The sequence below is a fragment of the Symphalangus syndactylus genome, chromosome 7 (assembly GCF_028878055.3).
Source record: "Symphalangus syndactylus isolate Jambi chromosome 7, NHGRI_mSymSyn1-v2.1_pri, whole genome shotgun sequence".
In the NCBI taxonomy this organism is placed as follows: domain Eukaryota; kingdom Metazoa; phylum Chordata; class Mammalia; order Primates; family Hylobatidae; genus Symphalangus; species Symphalangus syndactylus.
This window is the reverse complement of record NC_072429.2, coordinates 95,685,773-95,713,216: the sequence shown is the minus strand read 5'-3', so window position 1 is coordinate 95,713,216 and position 27,444 is coordinate 95,685,773. Positions and strand designations below refer to the sequence as shown.

Below are 27,444 nucleotides of genomic sequence, written 5' to 3'. Positions count from 1 at the left end.
AGCAGAAGTGGAAAAATAAAGAAAGAAGGAATGCCAGACACTTGACTAATTGTCAAATAATGAGGTTTATTAAAAACTTCCATTGAAACTAGATTCCTGTGTTTGGGGATCAGTTGAAAGGACCCTAAAGATACCTGGAGGTGGCTTTCTTTTCTTTTGTGTAGGAAAACCTCAAAATGGGCTCTTCCCATGGCAGAGATAGAGCACACTTCAAAAGCCAATCTGAAGGATTCTTGATTTAGGTACCATAAATTTAATTAATATGAGACAGTACAGTACATACTGAATTAACATAAGATGACATTCTTGGTATTCCTCTGGGACAATGTGAGTTTTGAGATATTTTAAGCTAACTACAAAGCAGAAACTGAAGAGGAGATCTAGTATTATTTGATATATGGGATAATTTAGACACAAATCCAGGTAAGTCAGCCCCCAAGTGGTTTTCTGTGTGTGAGGGTGGGTGTGTAGCTTTGGTGAATCAGGCTGCACTGACTGTAAAGCTATTAAGATGGCACTCTTTGCTGTTTTCAACATAATCCTGAGAATGTTAAGACAACAGAGAAGGAAAACAGACTCTGCAATCAAACAGAACAGATTTCAGATCTGCCCTGCACCTCATACCATTTAGGTAACCCCCTCAGCTGGTTTTAGCCCCAATTCTTATTCGTAAAACAGAAACAGCAATACCCATTCACATGGATGTTAAGAAGAGCAAATAAAATAATGAATGTACTGTATTTGGCACCTTGTAGGTCTTCAATAAATATTAGCTTCCCTTTACCCTCTGAGCATTCTATAGTTCATTTAAATGTTCATTTCTAGAAGACATTATTTAAGTGTGCAGCAAAAATTTTATTACAGGTAAATTTGTGTGGTTCTAAATGCAATCAAATTTTCAAAATATTTCTAACTCATTGAACAGTGGAGGAGGCTTTTTAAGTGCCAAGCAATTAAAATTGCTCCCTTCACATATCCTTGAGTTTAATAGGAAACTGATGAAAAATTTAATGCTGGAGAAGAAACATGCTCAGGCATTTTGTTTTTTCCCATTTGAAGGACATGGTAGCCTAGAATTTAACAGCTTCCTCTCTTCTGTAGAATTGTCAAAGCCTCCAAATATGCTACTTTTCAATAAACAGTAAAGAATTTGTAGGTCACTTCCTTTACGTATTAAAGATAATTAAGCATTACAATACATTTGATATTTAAAGATTAAGAAACACCATTAACCACCGTGGATGAAACCACAATTGGCTTTAGCCTCAGTCTCAACTTCTTTTTCACCTAATTCTTCTTTCAGCCGCTAAACAGCTCCTCTAGGTGGCTCCTATACTAGAATTTATTTAACTATTCATAGTATTAACATGAGATGCTCACAGTGTCCAAAGGCAGCACCTCTCTTTTAAATGAAAAAAATTAATGTTACTATGGTCATGCATACCCAATATTAAATATTTGGATGAAAATAGGAAAAATGGTCAATATTCTGGATATTGCCAAATATCTGAGGTGTTAAGACTAGCGAGATGAAGTTCCTGGATAGATGACATGTAGATTCAGCTTCAGTTTTCTAGGTACTAGATACTTCCTGAAGAATATGGTTTGCTTATGGGTCAGGAAGAGATCCAAAAGAAAGAGGGCATAGCTCCAGAGAGGGTCCAGGGACTTGTTTTTGTTTTTTTTTTCAGAGCCAGGGTTTCACTTTGTCACCCAGGCTGGAGTGCAGTGGCATGATCATGGCTCACTGTAGCCTCCATCTTCTGGGCTCAAGTGATCCTCCTCCCTCAGCCTCCCAAGTAGCTAGAACTACAAGAATGCACCACTGCACCTGGCTAATTTTTAAATTTTATGTAGAGAAAGGGTCTTGCTATGTTGCCCAGGCTGGTCTTGAACTCCTAGGCTCAGGCAATCTTCCCTCATCAGCCTCTCAAATTGCTGGTATTATAGGTGTGAGCCACCACACATGGTGACTTTTATTATAATAATTACATATATAATATAAAGAAGTCTGACCCCAGTCTTGACTGAAGAACATGAGGATATGAAATCAGAACAAAATAGTGTTTAGAAACAGAAAAAAAATCCAGCAGAAGCCAAGAAATACACTATTAACAAAAGAATAAATAAAAAATAAAAGCAGCAACTTACAAGAAAGGTTTGTAGATGGGTAAGAGAAAGCCTTTATGCTCAATTCCTGGTGTGGTTCTTCTCTGGTGTACATACACACACAGAGACACACACACACACACACACACACACACAGATTGTACACACGTCATAATAAAGGAAAGCAAAAGGGAACGACTAGCTCCTTTACAAGGCACATAAACACATTCTCAGGCAAAATTAAACTCCTTAGTTCTAGGACAGTTAAAAAGCACACACTTTGTAAATGTCCCCGAGGGCCTGTGAACCAAGGCATAGGGAGACACATGCCATTCTATGAATGGCACTGTATGTGCCTCTGTAATTGTCAACAGATGTGGGATGCCAAAAGACGGAAAACACAGCTTCCACTTAACACATGCTTTTCAGTGACTGACAGGATTGAAGTCTTAGAAAAATGAAGATTTGATGAATGTGGCATTCTGCTTAATTGTGCTAAACTGTTTAGTTCTAATTTTCATAAATAGATTCAACAGTTGAGAAATAGGACACCTTTTCCTGATTCCCTCAAGAAAAAGATGGGGGAGGGGTAGGAAGAAAATAAAAGAGAGAAGCAAAGGATCATGTTGCCATGGGATACATAAACTGTATAAATCAGATATTTACACATTTATATCAGAAAAAAATTGAAATAAAACTGGTTCTAAGACTACATGTTGAAAATTAAGGAAATATGTTCCTTCACTTCCAAGATATTCTCATCAGTTTGTCCCCAATATTTTAGTAGGTTGAAGTACCAATCTTCTGAATAGCTTAAAATCCACATCTGAACTTTATTCGTGTTTGTTTGATATAGGCAGTTTTGTGCTATTTCATCTCTTGCTCCTAAAAGTTTATGAGTAGACTGCTCCTTCATTCAAAATGTTCCTCTTTTACACTGTAAGCAATTTTCACTTCTGGAAAAATGTGGGGTTTGGGTCATAGAGTTTTAATGCTAAAAGAGGCTTACCTTTACTTTCTCATGGCAGTGTGAAAAAAATAAAATAAATTAGGCTTACAGAGGTACTTGTCCCATTTCCAGGTCACAGAAAATGCATACCCTATGTATATTTTGGGATACATACTATCTTCACATCACCGTTAGGGATGAGGCTCCTTGACAGTGAAGAATACCCAGTCAGTCCATAACAGACAAACTAGAACTTGATGTTGCCTGTGAGAGTCAGTCCAAGTGATATTCTGTGCCTTTGGCTAGGTGCTTTTATACATTCACTCATATAATCCTCCACTGACTCTTATCACCTTTAATCAATTTACTTTGGCTGAATAGGAACTATAAAGAGACCTCAAAATCCCTAGAGGCATTCTTTGAAATAGAAGAGCTAGTAATGTTATTAATATTTGACATTTTTCTTCTTGGCATTATTCTCTGCAGTGTTGTACCATGTTACAGTGAAATGAGTCAGGCTGCTTTCCTAAATAAGGACACTGAACCAGTATAGTAGCAGGGTGGTTACAGTGTATGCTAGTAGCTCCATCACTCTTTTTTGTAACCACAAAGTAAGTATGCTAAGAACCCAATGGCTGGTGAGTACCAATAGTACTTATGCCTCTTTTGCAATGTTTCTTAGGATAGTCGAGTACATGCCCAGTCATCTTCTCTACTGGGTCCAAATACATGAGAACATGTTCATAGCAAAGCTTTTTCAATAATGCTTTAAATATAAAATTATCCACCCCCCCTGAAAAACCACTTATTTAATGTCAACTGTACGGAGTGTAATTGACATTCAAATACATTATCACTTATCAAATACATTCAATTCTCACAATAGTCCTTTGAAATATTATTGCCGTCATTTTACAGATCAGGAAACTGAAGCTCCAGGAAGTTAAGTAACTTGTCAAAAGCACACTGCTGTAAGTGATGAATCTTGTTCCTCTTTCATGACACTTGTTGCCTCTCTACCACAAGTGTCAGAAAAGTGGTTAGAACAATCCAAATGTTAAAGGATGTTTCTGGGCCTTTTGTAGTTGTTTTACCTCATTGCCTTATTCTTGGATAACGTACACGTTAGAGTAGCTGTAGAGAGTGTTCCTATAAATAACACTTACATAAATAAATAACTCTGCCTAGTCTTCTCACTTGTATGGGTAAGGAAATACCATGGGGTGGGAGTGGGAGGACAGAACACTTCAGGTATTCAATAATGCAGATTGCTGGGAGCTTGGTTTGAAGTGATTCAACTCCTCATTTGCCTGTCAGTCTGAGTGTCTCAAGTAAACTGGACCAGAGGGGATAAGGCACACGTCTGTGATTTTTTTTTTGAGGCGGAGTCTCGCTCTGTCACTACAGGCGCCCGCCACCACGCCCGGCTGATTTTTTTATATTTTTTTTAGTAGAGACAGGGTTTCACCGTGGTCTCGATCTCCTGACCTCGTGATCCGCCCGCCTCGGCCTCCCAAAGTGCTGGGATTACAAGCGTGAGCCACCGCGCCCGGCCCACTTCTGTGATCTTAAATTCACCTTAAGGGGTGATTATTGTGCATAGGTCATGGAGAGTGGAGAGACTAGGTGTTTTAATTTCAGGGAAGTTCTTGCTCTTGGGATCTTACTGCTGTCTGTCTTGTCTGCCAATAGATCCCAGAATGGCAAGGGTTTTATGTATTTTATTTATTTTGAATCAGGTCTCAACAATGAAACAAAGCTGGTTATTGTATTTATCTGCACAGCACTCCTTCTCCCAATTTTAATGACTACAGCTCTTGACCACAGGGATGGAGCCAGGCTGGGTCACTGTCACTTTTCTAACCTGGTCAGATAGGATTAATTTTTTGCCTGTTCTGTGCTAAAGAGGCTGTAAAGACATGTCTTGAGCTGCCCATGGTCATGGTTTAGCCCAAGGGGGGAAGTTGGGCTGAGAGAATGAAAGCACCATGAAAAGAGAAGCTGGAATAAGCTCCAGAGAGAGAGAGAGACTATGTGTCCTAAGAGCATTCAAATGCCAAAATCTGAGGCCAGATCAAACTCTACCCTTCTGTGGCTTGCTTAATTTCCCCATTTTTGTTTCAGATCATCTGAGATAGACCTCTGTAACTTAGTACTTAAGGAATCTAGACTAATATAGAAATCTTGCTTTAACAGCTAAAATAATAAAAGTGGCTTATTAAGTGTTAACTTTGTGCCAAGCATTTCACTTTGACCATCTTATTTTTCTTTTACATAATCTCACGAGGTAGGTATTAGTATTACTATTTTATTTAGGAAGAAATTGAGGTTCCAAGGAGTGAAATGACTTTCCTAAGGTCACACAGCTAAAAAGTAGTAGAGCTAGATCTTGAATCTATTTCTACACAGCTCCTTAATCCATACACCTAATGTCAAAGTTATATGTCAGTGGTTCTCAATTCTGGCTGCATATTAGAACACCTGGGGGCCTTCTGAAAACATGGGTGCTCAGCCACTATCGCTAGGGCTTCCAAGTTTGCACAAGTACAGTGGTGCTATTCACATGGAAAACAGTGGAGTTGTGCTCCAGGAAGTTGGAGGGCCAGGGAGATTAAGAGGCTCTTGGTAAGTGGTGCCCCCTGCACTTGTGCAACTGCTGTGGCCTTGCAGCCAGACCAATTAGCTCTGACTCTCTGGGAGTGGGGCCCCAGCACTGAGACAATTTTAAAAGCTCCCCAGGTGATTTTAAAGTACAGTCAAGAGTGCGAAGCACAACTCTAACCTTAACACATATATTGGGTTTATGTGGGCTTTGACTTGGTCTACACTAGCACAAAATGAAAAATTTAAGCGTATAGGGGGGCAACTGAAGCTCACAAGCCAAATGACTACAATGATCAGGGTATCTCAGATAAAATCTTGTGTGAGGAGTAGTGAGTCTGGAATCACTGACCCATCTAAATAAACAATGGCTTTATTTCTGCAGTGCACTTTGCAGTATAGTGCTAAAGGTATTAAACAATATCTGTGTGTAACTTCATTTTTAAAAAATTTTCAAACATGATATTTATAATAATCAATGAACTATTTCTGTAAAAATGTTGATTTTATAAAGATGTATACATTTTTCTCTTGGGTTTAAACTTCCAAAAATGAGTATTGGTGAAGTCCACGCTATATTTCTACATACGATACTATTCTCTTACATGACAGTAAACTATTCAAGCTATTACAAAAAATACATGTATAGAAGGAACGAAGGAAGGAAGGAAGGAAGGAAGGAAGGAAGGAAGGAAGGAAGGAAGGAAGGAAGGAAGGGTGGGTACTAAGAATACTGAGGACACACTTCATATCTAGTCCTATGATAGGCAACAGATCACTCAGGTCTCAAAAGATGCATAACTAATAGATTTCACATAGCTCGACCGTATTTCATTTACAGATTATGAACTGGAAAGAATTAAGACAGCAAATGTCATATTTTAAAAGTAAGTTTAGTTATCATGAATTATGCAATCTCATACATTCTTATAAAAAATGAAATAAAGGGGACACTTAATTTACTCTGTTAAAAGTCCCCATAAGGGGGATATGTAAGAATGTTAGGTTAGGTGGCCACTTCTGAACTTTAATACTGAGCAAAGAGAAGAGTTTAAGCTAATGAAATTATCCAAACTAGGCAGTTTATTGTATAACATTTAGATATAACTTATTTTTATAGTAAAAAGTCCTACCCAATTTGAACTCAGTTTTACTAAAATCTCTTTGTGATGTTTTTCCTGTGATTTCTATAATCCTATAATTGATTAAATTGATAAGCATATTTTTAGCAAAGCTCTTATAAAAAATCAATGAAATGTCACACTACTCTAAGACTTATTTGACTCCAAGGTTCAACGAGCAGATTAAGTATGTCTAATTAGAGTCAGACTTTATTTGCTCACATCTGAGACTTCAGAAAACCACTGCCAATCGCAATGCAATGCTTTGTGGGGCTACTCCATCTCTCTCCAACTGGAAGCCTTAATTTGGCAAAACTTCCAGTGCAAAACATCAAAGAAAATGCAACTTTTCCAGGGAATTGCTAGAAGACATGCAGTCAATCAGCAAGACTTGTGGATCTATGAGGGTGGGTTTTGTCTGGAGTCCCTCCAAGGAGAAAGATCTGGGTTAGCTGGAGCCTGCCCAGTGGCTAGGATTGTGCCCTATCATATTTCACTCCTGCTCAAACCTTCAAAAGTTTCTAGCTGTCCTGAATCCTCAGAATGACCTTCAGATCCCAACTGAGGTTCCAGGCAACCCTTTTAGTTTTCTATTTCCCTATATGAACTAAACTTTGGTCCAACCAGACTGCTTATCATTTTAAGCACCCCTTACATTTTCTTACCTACAGAATGTTGCTCATCTCCAAGTTTTGACATGGGATGCATTCCCTCTACACCCAGCACATTTTATTATTTCCTGAAAATCAGGTGAAATGCCACCTCTTTGTGAGGCCCCGGCAGTTTAATACCTTTCTTTTGGCCTGAACTCCTATTGTACTCTGTTCTTTCTAGGTCTCAACCCTCCATTAACTCCTTAAGGACCTGGACTGCATCTTATATATGACATTGGAGTAAAACAGACTGTATATGTTAATTCTAGCTTCTCTACTTAATATCTTTGTGACTTTGGGCAAAGGAAACTAGCTGCCTCATCTGAAAATTGGTTACATAATAATAATTTATACTTCAAAATGTTCTTACAAAATTATGAGATAAGTAAAGCACCTATCATAATTTTGACACATAGTAGACAACCAATATATGTTAAATTCTCTCCTTAAGCCTCTTTTCTAATTGCTTCATAGCATTTACTTGGGTTTCTTAAATGAATGAGTGAATGAAATTGTGAAATTGAGTCAGGTCTAAGAAGAACGAACAGGCAATAGTATCCTGAGGATCTAACTATGACACTCCAAGGTAATTCATAAATCATATGATGATTCCTACTCATAATCCCTTTCCCACATTATAAAGAAAAATTAGAAAATAAGCATTTAAACATTTTAGAAATCAACGGTGGAAGTTTTAAAACAAAAATAAGAAAAATGGCCAGGTGCAGTGGCTCCTGCCTATAATCTCAGCACTTTGGGCAGCCGAGGTGGGAGGACTGCTTGAGCCCAGGAATTCAAGACCAGCCTAAGCAACATAGTGAGACCTCATCTCTAAAAATAAAAATTTAAAAAACATTAGCTGGCCGGGCGCGGTGGCTCACGCTTGTAATCCCAGCACTTTGGGAGGCCGAGGCGGGCGGATCACAAGGTCAGGAGCTCGAGACCACAGTGAAACCCCGTCTCTACTAAAAAAACAAAAAATTAGCCGGGCGTGGTGGCGGGCGCCTGTAGTCCCAGCTACTCGGAGAGGCTGAGGCAGGAGAATGGCATGAACCTGGGAGGCGGAGCTTGCAGTGAGCCGAGATAGCGCCACTGCACTCCAGCCTGGGCGACAGAGCGAGACTCCGTCTCAAAAAAAAAAAAAAAAAATCAGCTGGGCACGATGGCGCCAGCCTGTAGTCCTAGCTACTCGGGAGGCTGAGGTGGGAAGATTGCTTGAGCATAGGAGTTTGAGGTTGCAGTGAACTATGAATGTACTTTTGCACTCCAGCCTGGGTGAGATCCCATCTCTAAAAAAGGAGAGAGGGAGAGAGGGAGAGAGAGAGAAATGGAAATGATATCATATTGAGAGTAATATGCATCATAGGTTAACAGAAATTTGTACATCTCTAGTAGAATATACATACTAAAAACAAAAAGAACTACAGAAAACTCTTTTCAATAGTTATACTGTTGGTGATCGTGTTGATACTGTTTTTCTGAGACTACTGGGTGTGTATTGTGGGATAAAGCAAATGAGTGATTATGTTGTTCCACTGAGAGCCAGGATTGTAGGCAGGGGAAAAAGAAAATGCAGATGTAACATCAGTGAGGTAAAGTGCAATTTTATAGTGCTGAACTTAAATTGGAAATATCATATAATTAGTAATATAATTTCTTGTTGGAGAAAAAAAAAAGTGTTTCCTAGTCCTGTCTGCTGAAAAGACCTAGAAACGATGAACAATCCAGTAGCAACACACACACTTACTGCTCAGACTGTGGCCTCTAAATACTATGACCTAGGAAAATAAATTGGATTCTTTGAAGAGACAGCTGATTTCAGATCTAGGGCAGGACATGTACAAGATGGCCTGAAACAATTTGTCCTATCAGAAAGCCAGGATGATATCAACAACTATGAGGGTCATGTCAAAAGGACTCAGAACCAGTTTAAAGAGGTTTCAATTGGCCAAAGATGGGACAATTTGAGCATCAATAAAATAGCTACTACAATGGAATGAAACACATCAAATATTTTTAAATTCATCAGTTAATAATGACACAAAAAATAAATCAATCGTCTTTGGGTGATACTAGTAAACAAACTGATTGGTTTAAAAATAGGTAAATAAAGAGAAAGAATGAGGCATTTATCCTACCTTCTTATACAAAAGTATCTCAGAGTAACTGAACAGCTGATAAGGGGAAAGTTCTGTTTGCATAGATTTATTTAAATTAATAAAGAAGGAATTATATTATTAGACTGTACCATTCAGAATATACTGAAATTAAATCTAGTTGGCCCTTGAACAACATGAGTTTGAACTGTGTGGATCCACTTTTTCAAATATTTTTTTCCACAAATTTTTTGGAGATCTGTGACAATTTAAAAAAATTCTACAATGAACCACATAGTCTGGAAATATCAAAATAATTAAGAAAAAGTTAGGTATGTTATGAATGCATAAATATATGTGGATGCTAGTTTATTTTAGCATTTACTACCATAAAGTATACACAGATCTATTATAAAAAGTTAAAATTTGTCAAAACATATGCACATAAACACAGATTGTACATGGCTCCCTTTGCAGATGAGAGAAACGTAAACAAATGTAAAGATGTAGTATTAAATCATAACTGCAGAACATTATCTGTAGTACATACTGTACTACTGTAGTAATTTCATAGCTACCTCCTGTTGCTATTGTGGTGAGCTCAAGTGTTGCCAGTATCTGGTAAAAATGCTGCGGATGCTAAGCACCTCTATGTGAGCAGTTCATCTCGCCAGTAAATTGCATATCACAGCAAAAAGTGATGTCTCATAGCTCTCACATACTTTTCATCACATTTAGTGTAATATTGTAGACCTTGACTAACACCATAGGACTCATGCAATGTGCAACTAGTGATGTTGGAAGTGCTCCCAAGAAGCAGAGAAAAGTGACTTTGCAAGAAAAAGTTGAATTGCTTGATATGTACCACAGATTGAGGTGTGCCACCGTGGTTGCCATTTCAGAAAATTCGTCTTGTAAACAGATGGTATTGACAAATAGAGTACGGTACTATAAATGTATCTCTTCCTTATGCTTTTCTTAACAGTTTTCTCTTCTCTAGCTTACTTTATTATAAGAATACAGTACATAATATATTTACAAAATATGTGTTAATTGACTGTGTTATCATAAAGGCTTCTGATCAACAGTAGCCTGTTAGTAGTTAAGTTTTTGGGGAGCCAAAAGTTATATGCTGATTTTTGTGTGCAGGGCTCAGCACCCCTAAACTCCCTGTTGTTCAAGGGTCAACTTCAAATGTATCTAGGCTGCTAATGTCAAAAAAAAGATAATTAGACATTATTCCTATGAAAACAAGCAGCAACATCTAGAAAGCATTTTAGCCCACTCCCTCTCCCCCACTAAAAAAAATCAAACTCCCTCTCCCCCGCTAAAAAAAATCAAGCCTCTAGATTTAACTCAATCCACAGGAAATACAAGGGATGGGGAAAATGACAAATGATGCCGTGGAAATGGAGTCAGGACAAATACTTGGCATCTGTAACACATAAGTGGTAAGAAGAAAAAAGATGGAAGTAGAACCTATGGATTACAAGAAACTTGGGATATATCAGCCAACTGCATTGTTTGAACCTTATTGGAATCCTGGTTTACATTAGAAAACTATTTTTAAAGAAGTATGAAGACAATTGGGAATATTTGAAAACTGGCCATATATTGGATATGATATTAAGAAATCACTGTAAAATATTTTAGGTAGAATAATAGTATTGTAGTTATATAAATAAAAATGAGTCCTTGGCAGGGCTCAGTGGCTCATGACTGTAATCCCAGCAATTTGGGAGGCTGAGGCAGGAGGATCACGAGGTCAGGAGTTCAAGACCAGCCTGACCAACATGGTAAAACCCCATCTCTACTAAAATTACAAAAATTAGCCTGGCATGGTGGTGCGCGCCTGTAATCCCACGTACTCAGGAGGCTGAGGCAGGAGGATCACTTGAACCTGGGAGGCAGAGGTTGCAGTGAGCCGAGATCGTGCTACTGCACTCCAGCCTGGGCAACAGAGCAAGGCTCCATCTCAAAAAACAAAAAACAAACAAACAAACAAAAACAAATAAAACCGAGTCCTTACCTTTTAGAAATACAAATTAAAATATTTATAAATGAAATGACGTGATTTTGGAGATCTGCTTCAAAATAAACTGGGTGTAGCTGAAATAGAACTGACCATGAGTGAAAAACTCCTTAAGCTGAATGGTGGGTGCATGGGGGTTCATTATATTATTTTAGTTTTGTATACGTTTGAAAGTTTCAGTAATAGCATTTAAAAAAATCACACTTTAAAATCACTTGATATATTAAAACAAGTCAAAATAAATTCTACATTCCCTAATTATTTAAAGCAGAGAGAGAAAAATCTCACATGGCTGACAAGGAGAAAACATATTTTGAAATCCTTCTTCCTTATACTCCACTGGCTTTCAAGTAATTTTAGATATTTTTCCTAGAAATTTTAATGTAGCTTTATTTAATTTTCTATGATGAAGTCTTTATTCTTATCTTCATGATTGTTAAGCTAACCAAAATCAGTTTTCAATTGTGAGCTCCAGGAGAGAAGGGGCCATATCTCATTTTTGTATCCTCCATAATTTATATACACTACAGCTACCCATTGATCAAAGTGTAACATAAGAAATAAATTAGAGAACTTGTGAAACTGATGGAAAATCCAATGAATAAGAAGGGGAACTCAGAAGAGCTAATCTTGAGACCCTAAAAGGGGAAGAGAGAGAAGGAAAACGTTTCTAGGCTATGTCATTAGAAGGCACGGAAAATGGTACAGAGACTTAAGTAATAGTGTTTTATGGGTCATTATAGTACACACAATGGAGCAACATCATAATGTCATTATCTGATTTTCTAAAGCAATTGTTTTGAACGCTTTGCTACTTCCTCAAGCTCCTGGGTTCCCTTTAAGTGTTCTCACTTTGAGCCTTCTACTTGAGTGTGACCTGGATGCTCCAGGCATGCACGAGCTTTAGGGATTTACATCCTAAAACACTGCTTTTATTAATCCCTCTCCGTATAAAGCGTTCCAGTAACTTCGCATCAGCTATGAGAGTTTTCACCTGACATTTATGACTCTTTCATCTGGCCCAGAGGTAGTCACCTATTCTCATTGCCCACTGCCCTGCAAGATGAATTAGGAAACTGGTGTCACTTTCCTTTCCGGCCCCACAGGGACACCTGTCTTTTTCATATTATTATCTCATCAGGAATGTCCTTCTCTACCCTCTTCTGTCCATTCTTTTTTTTTGAGACAGAGTCTCACTCTTGTTGCCCAGGCTGTAGTGCAGTGGCACAATCTTGGCTCACTGCAACCTCTGCCTCCCGGATTCAAGCTATTCTCCTGCCTCAGCCTCCTGAGTAGCTAAGATTACAGGCACCCACCACTACATCTGGCTAATTTTGTATTTTTAGTAGAGAGGCGGTTTCACCATGTTGGTCAGGCTGGTCTTGAACTCCTGACCTCAGGTGATCTGCCTGCCTTGGCCTCCCAAAGTCCTGGGATTACAGACATGGGCCACCGTGCCTGGCCTGTCCATTCTTATACTACATATCTTTTAATGTCCAGCTCAAGCTCCTCTCTTCCAGGTCTTTCCTGTCTTCTGACCTGTGTGTCCCTGCAGTTATTCTGCATGTGTTATTTATCTTGGTACTATACCAAAAACTTCCTTTTATTGTTCCTTAGCTTATTTTCATCTTTAAATCAATACATCTAATCAGTAAATATTTACTGGTACATTTTATGTGCCAAGTAATAATGGGTGTCGTGGGTATATAAACAAGAAGAAAATAGTCTCTTCATCCTCAATCCGGTTAAGGAGATAAAGTACGAAGTATATTAACTTTAAAGTGTGTGCTTTAAAAAACAGTTCAAGGCAACAATAGAAGAGACTTCATAAAGCAGTGCATGACTAACTGCCCAATGGTATAACAATTTGCTCTTCTCCTACTTGGTAATTATCCTAGAAGGCATGAGCCAGGTCTGCTGTGGGCAAGATACCCAGTGGTTTCTGTTTGAGCTGAAGCAGATCTACTGCAAGAGGGAAGAGCAGAAGCTTATAAGCTGTTCTGATGAACAATTTTCAGGAATGCAATATTGATGAGGATGTCATACATAGCTGTCAAGCAAATAGCAGTCAGTGAATAGCAAGAGCTCTGACTCATCTGAATTAAAGAGGTAAGAGGTAACCACCTACTGTAATTCTCTGTATAGCCTTTATCAATGTCTACTGTTTTTCTCTATTCTTAATCTATTTCTTTGTTATAGTCTGTATCTTCCCAATGTCCCACCCCTCCATCACAATGTAAACGCCACAAGAGCAGAGACCTGGTGAGTCTTTTTCATCCTCTATCCTCAGTGTCTAAACAGCGTTTGGTTTACAGCAGGCACTCAACACATGCTTGTTGATTAAATGAAACTGCCCTGGCTATTTAAATGAGGGCTTGAGGGTTACAGCCACAAATCAGAGAGGTTCCTTTTCATGTTCCCAGTAGGGCGAAGTCTGCCTTACCATGGAGCATCAATCCCTTCAAACATCACTGCACAGAGTGTTTTCACCATAAGGGAGGCACCCTTTAATTAGGGACAACAGGGGACATAGAACTGCTGGGCTACACTATGCCATCTGGTGATTGGAAAACGCAGGAGTCCTGGGTCCAGAGGCTGAACCTTCAATTTACTTTACAGTACCATTCCTACTGTGTCCTGATGTCTCCTTTCTTAGAACATTTTAGAGGAAAGGCCTTTGCAAATGTAGAAATGGAAAGTTTTAATTTAGTTCTGCTTAATGCCACATGAGGTATTGGGCAGAAATAAGCAAGATGGAAAATACGTGAAATTCTGAGTAATCTGTGTATTTGGTACTTCAACGTGGAGTCTGAACTATTATAGAAAAGATGACATAAACTAAAATATGATTTTTAAAACAACACAATATGCAATGAAAGAGGACAGCTTAATGAGTGATGTTATTACTAAAGTAATCATAACTTACAGTTGCGTCTTGCATTATAGTTAATAAACCTCATTGGCATTATCTTACTCTTCCTACAAATATGGATCCTGCTTATTCAGCATTTGAGTCATGGACATTTTGTCGAGGGCCAGGCACTTGTAGGCACTGAGAATTCTGAGGAATTCACAATTGATCACAATTATGAGAACAAGATAAGTACTAAGAGGAGAGGTGAACACAGGGCATTGTAGTAGTATACCCAGGGGACATTTACTCAGACTGTAGCAGATTGCAAAAGGTTTGAGAAGGAAGAGAACAAGGAGCTGCATCATGAGTGAGCAGAAATTAACTGGTGAAAAAGACAGAATAGGGCAGGTCCAGTGGCAAGGAAGTATGAGAGCAGCAGGGTGTGCCTGGAACTTCAATTAGACTTGTATGACTAAGAGATGGATAGAAAGGAGTGGAGGAGTCTTTAGGGTTTTCTAGGTATACGGTCATATCATCAGCAAACAGCGACAGATTGACTTCCTCTTTACCGATTTGGATGCCCTTGATTTCTTTTTTTTTAATTACCATTTTCATTTGTTTGTTTCCATAAGTTATTGAGGAACAGGTGGTGTTTGGCTACATGAGTAAGTTATTTAGCGGTGATTTCTGAGATTTGGGACCTTGAATGCCATACTTGGTGAATGCTTTATTCATACATACTCTGGAGACAGCAGGGAGACGCTGGAGGATTGGAAGCAAGGAGCAGGGATGATCAGATATTGCAGCTACTTTTAATTATTTACCCAATAGATATCATCATCTTTTCCCTAAAGAATCCCAGTTTTTCTCAAAAGCTTCTCAGGAAGTTGTTTTTCAGTGAATACTGGGCCCCACCCTATGCCTAGGAAGTAAAATTTGATCAGTATAAGCCAATCTAGGTAATTCCACTCTATCGCCACTGCATGATTTAGCCACAGACATATGTCACAATTTTGGCCAATAATATGGAGTTTAAGAAACTTGTTTTAGGGCTTCTAGAAAACATTTCCTCACTCTTCGAAAGGGATATCTGTTACAGACATTCTCTCTTCCACTACTGCACAATGTATGAGAATGTGCTGCTTAGAGCAACTGCAGCCATCCTGGGACCACAAAGGGACAGGCCTGACAAACGTCTACATGCTGAGAATGGCAACATGGAAAGAGGTAAAGAACCAACGTCCCTGAAGTGGTTGAATGGCCAAATTATGCACTCTGTAACACCTGCTGCAAAGTTCTTTTTAAGCGAATTTAAAAACATCATCCCCTTACTGCCATTCTGACTGGGTCTTCTGTTTTATTTTGCAGCCAAAAGCATCCAGGTTGATATACTGATTTTCACTTCAGAAAGTTCATTCTAGAAGCAGTGAGTCAATTAGGTGAAAGAAGATTAAAAACACAGGTTGGGATATTACTAGGAGGCTGCTGTAGGAATCAGTGAGTTTTGGTGAGACAAGGTCTGTGGGGTGGAGAGGAGGGAATGGGTTTAAGAAATAGGAGGGATTTGGAGTAAACAGGACCTGTAGACGTTTGGCTTTATGTCCTGGGTGCTTTTGAGGTTTCTGGATGATGCTGCCTGCTAATGACATAGGGGACAGAGGAGGAGGAGAACACAAGTGGAGTCCTGGTAGAAATAATGACTCATAGGTTACCAGACCTATTTTGCAGATGAAATAACCAAGTCTCATTACCAGTCTGTGTTGTCTGTGAGAGTATGGATCTTATCTGTCTTTTTTTACTACTGATTCTCCAGTACCATACAATAGTTGATTAATGAGGATGCTTAATAACAAATAAATGAGGCTTAGAAAAATTACATCGTTTGCCTATATAGTTAGAAGTTTTGAAGTCAGAATACACACTCAAGTCCTCTAACTCCTTCCAATGTACCGTCTACCACAAGCCACCACACTAAAAACAACAACAACAAAAAGTTGAATTTCAGATTCTGAAGCAGAGGAGTAAACTCTTCTTGGCAGATACAGAGTAAGAGTGGGTTCATTCTCTCAGGTCACAGTAAGAGGCTATTTAATTTTTTTTTCACCAATGCATATTTTGTGAAAGAGTTTCTAAAGAGGAAATATATTCAGGAAGGATGCACTTAGGGACATCTAAGAACCATGGATTATACCTCATTGGTGACATACTCAGAATGAAATAGACTCCTTTCATCCTAACCTGGAGCTCATAATTGGAGAATCAGGCAAAAACTTGAGATTTAAAGCCTCTCTATTATCTGGAGTGAATAGAGACTAGCTTAAATCCCTCTTAGGTCACTTTAAGTCATTTCTTGTATTGTCTTTCAAATTGTCAGGGAATAGCAGTTCACCATTTTATGTGTGAGAATCACTAAAGTATTCAAAGATATGTCTTCTCTTAGTCTTTGCTCCTTTAAGAGAAATAATCCTTATTCCTCTAGGCTTCCCAATTTATATCATTCTCCCAATATTTTTTATATGTTTTTGGCTCTTAGTATCCTTTATTTTCTTCACATTCTTAAACTGAAGTATCTAAAAGCTTGTCTAGACAATAATTATTTCAGTGTTTTTGTTTCTGCTAAGTCAGATTTATAAGAATTTAAATGTCTCCCAAAATTAAACTGACAGCTATGGAATAGGCAAAGAATGAGAAATTATTGACCTTAACCTCAAAGAACTGATCACTGCATACAGGCAGCAGGATGCACATAAACCCCTAGTGTTCCAAGAACAATATCGTAGTTTGTAATTCACACGCCAGGTTGTGGGACAAAGACTTGAAGCGCGTTAGAAATTTGGAAAAGCAGTAGAGCACTACGGACTCAGGAAGGATTCATGAACACCAATGAATACAGAATGAGCCGTAAAGAGCATTGAGGATTTAGAGGGAAAGAATAGGAATATGGAAGGAGGTGTACATGGGAGAAGGCTGGAATCTGAAGATCTAGAACAAAGAGTTTATGTGGAAAGTACATCCAAGATGCTTTTTAAGAAAATCTTTTTTCTCCAAAGCCTTGTATTTATGTTGACAGTTATTCTGTCCATTATAGATATCATCTAGATGGGTAAAGGATATCATCTTTTCTCTCCCAAAGATGGCCGTATTATAAATTGATCCTTTTGTCTTCTATAATTAATGAAAGCAATGTTGAATTTTAATTCTATCTGTGTGATAGATACTTAATTCTATCAGTATTTTGGTAAATAGTATACATGGAACATTGGGGCCTAGTCATCACACAGTCACCCCAAATTATAGAAATTTAATAGGCCTAGAACATGGTAGGGACTCAATAAATGTTTATTGAATCAATGAAAGAAAAAAAGAAAGAAAAAAGGATGGAGTTTAGAAATATTATTTATCATTAATTTTTTAGAAGTTAGATGAGAATTATTTAAATGATAACTTAATTAGTATTTAGAATCCTACCCTTAGCTTTAAGCTATAATTTATCAGGCCTTCACAAATATAGGGTACACAACTGATATATTTTTACTTTTTTTTTCTTTTTCAGACAAATTTATCCTCATCTTTTAGAAAAAAGATGAAGAACCCAAGTATGGTTCTTCATCCTTTTCTTTCTTTTTTTTTTTAGAGACAGATGGGGGTCTCGCTGTGTTGCCCAGGCTGGTCTTAAACTCCTGGCCTCAAGCAATTCTCCCACCTTGCAGCCTCCCAAAGTGCTGGGATTACAGGGGTAAGCCACTGCGCGCAGTGAGGTTCCTGAAATTTTCAATAGGTGACAAGAATTATAAGCAGTACCATTGTTTCTTCCAGGAATAGCCCAAATTTGAAATATCAAAGGATAACTCAAAAGTAATAAAAGGAAGACAGCAGTAATTTGGTTCTGTCTTATAATGCTCTAAAGGAAATAAAACAGAATTCCAGGAAACATTTATAGTCATCTAAATGAGCTACTGACTTTATGTAAACCTTTCTGATCTTTCAGAGGTAAAGAAGGGAGTAGAACAAAGAATGTGAGAAGATGTAAGTAGTTATTTACAATAACAAACTCCTTTCTCCCAGGGGTAAATCACTGTGGAGCAGGAATGGACTGAAATCCTTTGCATAAGCAAGAGCTGAGTAAGATAAACATTTTAGACACTGCCAGAGATTTGGAGACTTCTCAGCATTCCAGACTCCTCAGCGTTGTTGCATATTGTGAGAAAAGGGCCACCAGCCTTGAAGCCAAAATGGCCTGTTTTCAGGGTGACTCCTGCCCTAAGGGCAGTATAGTCTTGGGCAAGTCATTTAACCCTTATGAGTCTGTTTCTTCATCTGCAAAATAGGGATAATGATAATTGTACCTCCTTCATAGGATGGTTGTATGGATAAAACAGTGTCTGCAAAAAGCCTAGGTACTTCCTACATATTAGGAGTTCAATACATTTTAACTCTTATTCTTTTTTGTTTGTTTGTTTGTTTTGAGATGGAGTTTCACTCTTGTTGCCCAGGCTGGAGTGCAGTGGCATGATCTCAGCTCACGGCAACCGCTGCCTCCTGGGTTCAAGCAATTCCCCTGCCTCAGCCTCCCAGTTAGCTGAGATTACAGGCTTGCACCACCACATCCGGCTAACTTTGTATTTTTTTAGTAGAGCTGGGGTTTCACCATGTTGGTCAGGCTGGTCTCGAACCCCTGACCTCAAGTGATTTACCCACCTCGGCCTCCCAAAGTGCTGGGATTACAGGCATGAGCCACTGCACCCGGCCTCTTATTAATTCTTATGCAACCATAATGGGCTCAGTCTCCCCACTCCATTCTATTAGGTAGAAATCAAATCTGACCTCACCTTACCATGGCAAAGACAGAAAACGCTTTCTTATTTTAGGTGAAAAGAATCAAATTAACCTGATCACTCCAAACAGAACCATTCTTATACAACATGTACATGTGAAGGAATAAAGCTAGAGCCAAGTCTCAATGATCAAACACAACAAAATAAGAAATAGCTGGGATGGGGAGGGACAAGTTTTTGTTCCCAATTCTGTCTTAGGTTTCAGCTCCTTACCTCACCTTGAACCACCCCCAGTCTGCACTCTCATTCACCCACAGTCTACCAGTCTTTTCCTCACAGCTACCACATAGCAGCTTATTCAGGGTTTCTCAATTTTTAAGATGTTCCTGTGGAAATATTTCAGACCCAGGAAAAATCTAGAATTTCATACAAATGATTCTATATAACTTAAAGGGCAGACTCTCTCCCCTACACTTAGATCATGTTTATCAATGACATGTATGTAGACAGTATTGGATCTGTCCGGAGAAGTACAGCATTGTAAATGGAAATGTTGCTTTCAGAAATTTCAAAATATGTTAACATATACACAGAACAAAGAACAAAGGAAAAGAATTTTGGTGTTTGTATTAGAATAAAGAAAAGCTCCTTTTATTTTTAGTTATGAAAGATTATTATAAACCTTAAAACTTAAAATATGCCTTAAAAATCTGCAGTATTGCAAGAATAAGCTTTTTAAAAATCTTCAATCTATGTAGTATGTAACTACTGGTAAAATCTACTTTGCAGCCTGGAAAAAAAAAATCTGGAGTGAAGTAGGTCCAAAGACACTGTTTTAGTACCTCTGAAATGTTTGTAGCCACAGAAATAGTTCTGAATACAGCAATGTTAAAACTGTTCAAAGGTTAGGCTTCCTATTTGTATAGTACAAATACAGAATAATTTGCAGATAGATCCTTTAACTTTTTTGGATTATGGATATAATGGTGTTGAGGAAGCAACCTCGGGTCACAAACACTTAATATCAGTAAACTTTTTCAATGGCCAGGCTTAGGTAACTTTGTGAAGTAGTATAAATTGGTCATCTTTAAGACTGTTCTAGAGTGCAGGCAAGGTAGCTCATGCCTGTAATCCCAGCATTTTGGGAAGCCAAGGCAGGCAGATCACTTGAGCCCAGGAGTTGGAGACCAGCCTGGGCAACATGGCAAAACTCTGTCTCTATAAAAAATACAAAACTTAGCCAGGCATGGTGATGCGCACTCATAGTCCCAGCTACTCGGGAGGCTGAGACAGGAAGATTGCTTAAGGCCAGGAGGTGGAGGTTACAGTGAGCTGTGATCACATCACTGCACTCCAGCCCAGGCGACAGAGTGAGACCCTGTCTAAAAAAAAAAATAAAAAAAAATAAAAAAGACTGTTCCAGCTGTTCCAGCTTGTATTCCTGTAAGTAACCTCCTCATGTCCGCTCCCATTTCATAATTTCATCTCTGACCCCAGGGACTTAGGACTTCTCTTCAGGATATTCACATAATAAATCACTGCCCAGGGTAAATTAGTTTATGCTCAACCTCTTGCACAGGAGTCTTTGCATTAAGGTAAAACATGATTAAAAGGAAGTACCCCACCATCAAGGAATCCATCTCTAATGGTAAAATTTCAGATACCACAGTGTTTTAATAGGGAATTATTTGGATCAGGGAAGTTTTTCTAGCACAGGACTAGAACTAGAAGGATATTAGTAGTAATATTTGCCTTCTACTCTATTTCTCAAATTTTGGTTATGAGATCATTTGTGCTATAATCACCAAAGATACCTCCTTAAAAAAACAAAACAAAACAATGGATTTTTAGGCCCAATTCCAGAATGACTAAATCAGAATCTCTGGGAGTGAGGAGCTTATAATTTAGAAAGAGTGGAGGGATACAGATGGGTAAACAAATACAAGGTGAGGACTATTATCCCAGTTTTGGAAATCATCAGATTATACCTTGAACAAAAGCTTCAGGTTTCCATGCACAACCTGGCCTACCAGTATTCATTGTGCTCTATTAAAACAGAAATTTTATTTTAAATTGTTGGCAATATATAAGGAACACAACTTCATCTTTTGGTCTTACCAGGCACTCCAGCTTGGATCCAAAAGTTGATGTCTGTCCCTTCTCCATGGCTCAGGACCTGAGTGATATTGAGGGGCTGCAGCAGGCTCATAACCTCCTCCATGATGGCCCTGGCCTTTTCACTGCCAGTGAATTGCAGCCCAGTGGGTAAGAAGGTTCCTGCGTCAGACTCCATCACCAGACTGTAGTTGGAAATATTTACCTAAATACAAGAGAAAATTGTTTGGTTCTTATCTGTTGCTTCTGTGCTTTCTCCTTGGGAACTATCAAACAACAATTACCAAATACTTTACCTCCTCACGGCTGTGCCAAAACACATGTTGCTGTGCCTGACTTAAGGTCTGGTCTGCATATTATCTAACCATTCTGAGATGCACAATTACTCAGCCTAGGATTTGCCAAACTCAAGAGTTGGCTTGAAAGGATTCAAAAAATATAATGAAGGGAAATATAGAGGCCCATATTAAAGATGTTCAGTTATTTCTACTAGCAATAATATTCTTTCAACTAATTTTCTTAAGTGTTCACTGTGTTCCAGTATACAATTCCTCCTATGTGGCAGGGATCTCCAGATAGTATTAGCCATGCTCAGACAAAAGAAGGTATGCTCTGTGAACTTATTTCTTTGCACCTCTTTCCTCTAAATAGATATTCTGTCTTATTTTAATTGTGAGTTCTGCCGAAGCTTAAAGGCATCAAGCTGACAGGTTTGTCTTGGGGTTCTGATTTTGTTGTTGTTCCATCTGTTGAATCTCCAGGGAGGGAGGTAATAGAACAAGGCATGAAACACTGCTCTCCCTGGTGTAAAACCACAGCACTCTAATTCCAGGCAACGCTGCCAGGCCACTAGTTCATAAACTCTTTCCAAATAAAGTCTGGTAAGAAAGCACACAGTTATTTCATGTAGCCAATATTGTCACGGCACGAATTTAGAATATAATAGGCTCTGGACAGGTTGCACAGTTAAATTGCTACCCAGCCCTAAAACTTGCAACTTTAAGATCCTTCAAACTTGCCAGCTCATCTGTTTCCCAGGAGCCAACCACATCTTTAAAACTTACCAATTGCCACCTTGGTTGACTTATTCCCAAGCTATCCTTGGACAAACACTGCTACTCATTCCTCATTACTCACCTAGTAAAAAATCAATAATAACATTTGTACATTGCGTCCAGAGAGCTTTCACATTTGCAATCTCCTTTGGTGTTCTTTGGCAACTCATAAAATAGACAAAGCAGTATTATTAATGTTGCTGTTTTATAGGAAAGGATCTGACAATCAGAGAGGTCAAGTGATCTGCTCAATGTCATACAGCTGGCAAATGGTAGCGCTGGCTCTGAAACCCCCTGCTTTCCAAGACTCCACACTACCATCACTAGCATGGCACTGGAGGGTAAGCAATACTTCTTCTGCATTTAGAATGATTTTCCACTTACATGACAATTTGGGGATTGCATAGTATTTTTTTCTAAAACAGATTCCATTTTACAATGATTGCCTAACCTTTTGCTCTGGAAGTGAATTGTAGTTATAAGGGCAAGAGCAGTGACAGTTTCTAAAGAAAGATGTTGCCGGCATGTACTGAATGCAGGGACCTGGGACACCAATATTTTTTGTTATTGTTAATGATGAGAGGGTTAACAATGCAGAAGTCCGTTCATATTTCTGCTCTCACTTCTAAGGGACTTGTCTTCATGGTGTTTTTCAGTGAAAGACCCAGGGCATTTATAATAAAAAATGCCACCTCAGCTTTTAGCTGAGGCTACTGCATTATGGTAGCATCATTAGAGTTAACAATATGCAAAATATTTGCATTAATGTCTTACACTCAGGGCTCATTTAACTAGTACATTGATGCTAAGTCAGCAGGTTGACATGTAATTTGGCAGTCCTAAGCCTCTTCCCTTGTATGCCCTGCCATACCCACAACCCTAAACTGTTTCCCTCTCCTGCAAAAAGGAGAAAAGAACATTCACAATATATCTTGCAAATGAAAACAGAATTGAGCAATCTTGTTTGTGAGGGTTTCCATATTGCAGGAAGATCCCATTCTTCCAACAAGAAAATCAGGCAAAGTGCTTCTAATCATGTACTATGTAGGTTAAAATTGGAGCTACGTGATAGGAAGAATCAATATCATTAAAATGGCCATACTGCCCAAAGCAATTTACAGATTCAATGCTGTTCCTGTCAAACTACCAGTGACATTCTTCACAGAAGTAGAAAAAACTATTTTAAATTAATATGGAACCCCAAAATAGCCCAAATAGCCAAGGCAATCCTAAGCAAGAAGAACGAAGCTGGAGGCATCACGTTACCCAACTTCAAATTATACTACAGGATTACAGTAACCAAAACAGCATGGTATTGGTACAAAAATAGACACAAAGGCCAATGGAACAGAGAGCCCAGAAATAAGGCTGAACACCTACAAATATGTGATCTTTGACAAAGCTGACAAAAAAAAAAAAAGCAATGGGGAAACGGTTCCCCATTTAATAAAGGATGCTAGGATAACTGACTAGCCATATGCAGAAGTTGAAACTGGACCCCTTCTTTACACCATACAAAAATCAACTAAAGATTGATTAAAGACTTAAATGTGAAGCCCAAAACTGTAAAAACCCAGAAGACAACTTGGGCATACCATTCTGGACATAGGAACTAGTGAAGATTTCATGACAAAGATGCCAAAAGCAATTGCAACAAAAGCAAAAATTGACAGATGGAGCCTAATTAAGAGTTTCTGTACAGCAAAAGAAACTATCAACAGAGTAAACAGACAACCTACAGAACAGGAGAAAAGTTTTGCAAACTATGCATCTGACAAAGGTCTAATATACAGCATCTATAAGGAACTTAAACAAATTTACAAGAGAAAAACAACCCCATTAAAAAGTGGGCAAAGGACATGAACAGAGGCTTCTCAAGACATACATGCGGCCAACAAGCATATGAAAAAAAGCTCAATATTACTGACGATTAGAGAAATGCAAATCAAAACCACAATGAGATACCATCTCATACCAGTCAGAATGGCTATTATTAAAAACTTAAAAAAGTACATGCTGGTGAGGTTGAGAAGAAAAGGGAACACTTATACAATGTTGACGGGAGTGCAAATTAGTTCAACCATTGTGGAAAGCAGTGTGGCGACTCCTCAAAGACCTAGAGACAGAATTACCATTCAACCCAGCAAGCCCATTACTGGGTATATACCAGTTAAGGGGGAATAGAAATCATTATAAAGACACATGTATGTGTATGTTCACTGCAGTACTATTCACAATAGCAAAGACATGGAATCAACCTAAATGCCCATCAATGATAGACTGGATAAAGGAAATGTGGTAATATACACCAGGGAATACTATGCAACCACAAAAATAATGAGATCATGTCTTTTGCAGGGACACGGATGGAGCTGGAGGCCATTATCCTTAGCAAACTAATGCAGAGATGGAAAACCAAACACCACATGTTCTCACTTATAAGTGGGAGTTAAATGGTGAGAACACATGGACAGATAGAGGGGAACAACACACACTGGGACCTACCAGAGGGTGGATGGTGGAAGGAGGGAGAGGATCAGGAAAAATAACTAATGGGTACTAGGCTTAATACCTGGGAGAGAAAATAATCTGTACAACAAACTCTCATGACGCAAGTTTCCCTATGTAACAAACCTGCACATGTACCCCTGAACTTAAAATAAAAGTTTTTAAAAAGTGGGGCTAATTAGCAGTTTGGCTGTTAGACCCAACATTAATGAGCAGCCTGGTGAGTTGGACACTGCCCTGGACTCAGTCTGTTGTATTCCTGACTCAGCAACTGATACACTGGGCTACCATGGCGGGTGAATGGCCTCTCCTTCTGTCCCCAAGTCATGTTACCTTGGTCCTTGGCTTCTGCATCTGTAGGTTGGGACAAAAGCTTGAATAATGAGCCTGTCCATATGAAGCTTCAAGCACCTTTAAAGAAAAGGCCTTTAAACCAAAGCAAAAGTGGTTGCATGAATTGAAAACCAGGGCTTCTAATAATGTGTTCATTAAGTGCTTCCTGGTCCTCTTTAACTACAAATGAACAGATGTTCTAGGGACAGGGGACTTCACAGTTTGTGAATGCCATTGTGCAATGTCACAGGATGTTGACAGGTTTCAAAGGTGCCCTAGTCTATATATGTGGCAGCCATTTTAGCAAAGAAAGCAAGAGTGTGGGCTTCTGAATGATCCAGACTGGGTTTGACCCTCACATCAAGCAATCTTTAGCTGTAATGAGGATGAAAATGGTACCCAGCTCATGAAATTGTCAAAAACAGTACATCGTAAAGGCTAGGGCATAACTAGCACTTGGTAAACAGTAGCATTACTGTTGTTACTGTTCTTGGCACTGAGCATCAACACTTCTCAGATTTTCAAGGATGGTCCCAATATAAGCCCTTCTGTTAGCTGATTACAACGATGCTAGGCAGCATTTCTGCGATGTTTCCTACGAGCCAGACACTATGTGTAACGTCTTACAGCTCATCCCATGAGTGTGCATGATCATTCTTTAAGTGCTCTTATATTTCTCATCTGACAGATGAAGTAACTGAGGTTTAGTCAGGTTGTCTAACTTTCCCATGGTTACCTAGCTAGTTAGGTCGTGCAGCCAGAATTCCAACTCAGAGGAATTCCTTCCACCTCCTAAGCAGTGCTCTCAACCTCTCCACTGCTGGGTCTCCTGAAAGTCACTTCTGTCAGGCCACAAGTCCTCACTTTTAATTCAGAAGTACAAAGACTGTAGTTAAATGTATAGATTAAAAACTTTTTTTCATGATCACAACACAAGGTATACTTGGACAGAAGTTGTTGTTCCTGCTAAAAAAGTAATTTGTTTAAGCCAAAAAAGAAATGAAAACAAAAACAAAAATCTCTTGCTCCACAATTTGATTCTAAATAGACATAAAAAGCCTAAAATAATAAAACATCTTTTCAAGCCAAATAAGACAGGATGTGTAGATATCAGTAAACCAGAATTCTGGCATAGGTATAGAAATGTTTGATTGCTATTCGTGTAGAACTTTTTTAGTTGCTGCTTACATGACGGCAGCGTTCTATTGTTTTCTATTTATATATAAACATCTCCATATGTTTTCAATAAAGAACTAAGAAAACAAACCACCCACCGTCCATGACACTGCTTTTTCTCTACATTTATGGAGTCATTATCTAATTGTTAGCACATGGTGAAGGAGTTGGGAAAATGTCTCTGCACAAAGAAACTGGAATGAATAGCTGTGTCACTGGCCTGTTAGAACTGCTGCTTCTGAGGAATATGTTGTCACAAACATCCTTATTCCTTAGTGTGCTATGTGTGGGGACACACTCAATGTATATTTGAAAAGCTGATTATAGCTAGTGACAGGGAGCAGAGTAATGCTAATTTCACCCAACCCATTTTAGCACACGTAACAAGATATTCATCCTCTTGTTTATAGGGTGTAGGAAGAAACCAGCTTCTAGAGGTTGAATGCTTTATTGCTGAGATAACAAGCACTGATTGAGACAAGCTGAGGCACATAGAAGAGGAGGCTGAGCAGCTCAATGATAAACTCAGATATTATCTGTAAACCCCCTACTTTGTTCTCTAAAGAGAAGCAGCTCTTTATTAGTAGCCATGAAAACTGTCATTCATTACCATGTAATATATGTAATGCAATGTAGAGGAATGCTCCAAGGTAATCTCTTATGGTCAGATCATAGGATTAGTTAATATCTGCTCAGGGTTGAGGTTTCATAATTTTGTCTTGTGGCACAATCACATGCTGTAACACTTCTGTTCCTTTTTTTAAGGGTCAGGCTACTCTGCCAAAGAACAATTTGGTAACCATTAGCATTCTTTGGGTGCAACGCAAGATTCAAAAGAAGAAAAGTGTTTAAAATACATATTGCATGTTTTAAAATACTTACTTCCTAATATAAACACAAGGATGATGTTTGTGTTTTTTGCTTTTATAAAATTCTAGGCTATTTTTCAGAAATATAGACCCAAGTTCAATAATAGCTCCTCTCTCTCCAAATTTGGCTTCTTTGTTTAAAAGTTTTTTATCTTTTCATAACCTAGAAAAAATAACCTATGAGACCACCGTGGAAAA

At 38.6% G+C, this 27,444-nt stretch overlaps 1 protein-coding gene and 1 long non-coding RNA gene across 2 annotated transcripts in view; one reads left to right on the top strand and one right to left on the bottom strand.

Annotated features, from left to right (window-relative positions):
- CPQ (carboxypeptidase Q) overlaps window positions 1-27,444 on the bottom strand; it is a 544,933-nt gene that overhangs the window by 66,058 nt on the left and 451,431 nt on the right. Inside the window, exon 7 of the mRNA XM_055286849.2 lies at window positions 21,309-21,510. Within this exon, the coding sequence (XP_055142824.1) occupies window positions 21,309-21,510 (202 nt within the window). The remainder of the gene's footprint in view (window positions 1-21,308; window positions 21,511-27,444) is intronic.
- Window positions 1-27,444, top strand: part of LOC134737128 (uncharacterized) — a 547,208-nt gene that overhangs the window by 393,963 nt on the left and 125,801 nt on the right. The window lies entirely within an intron of this gene.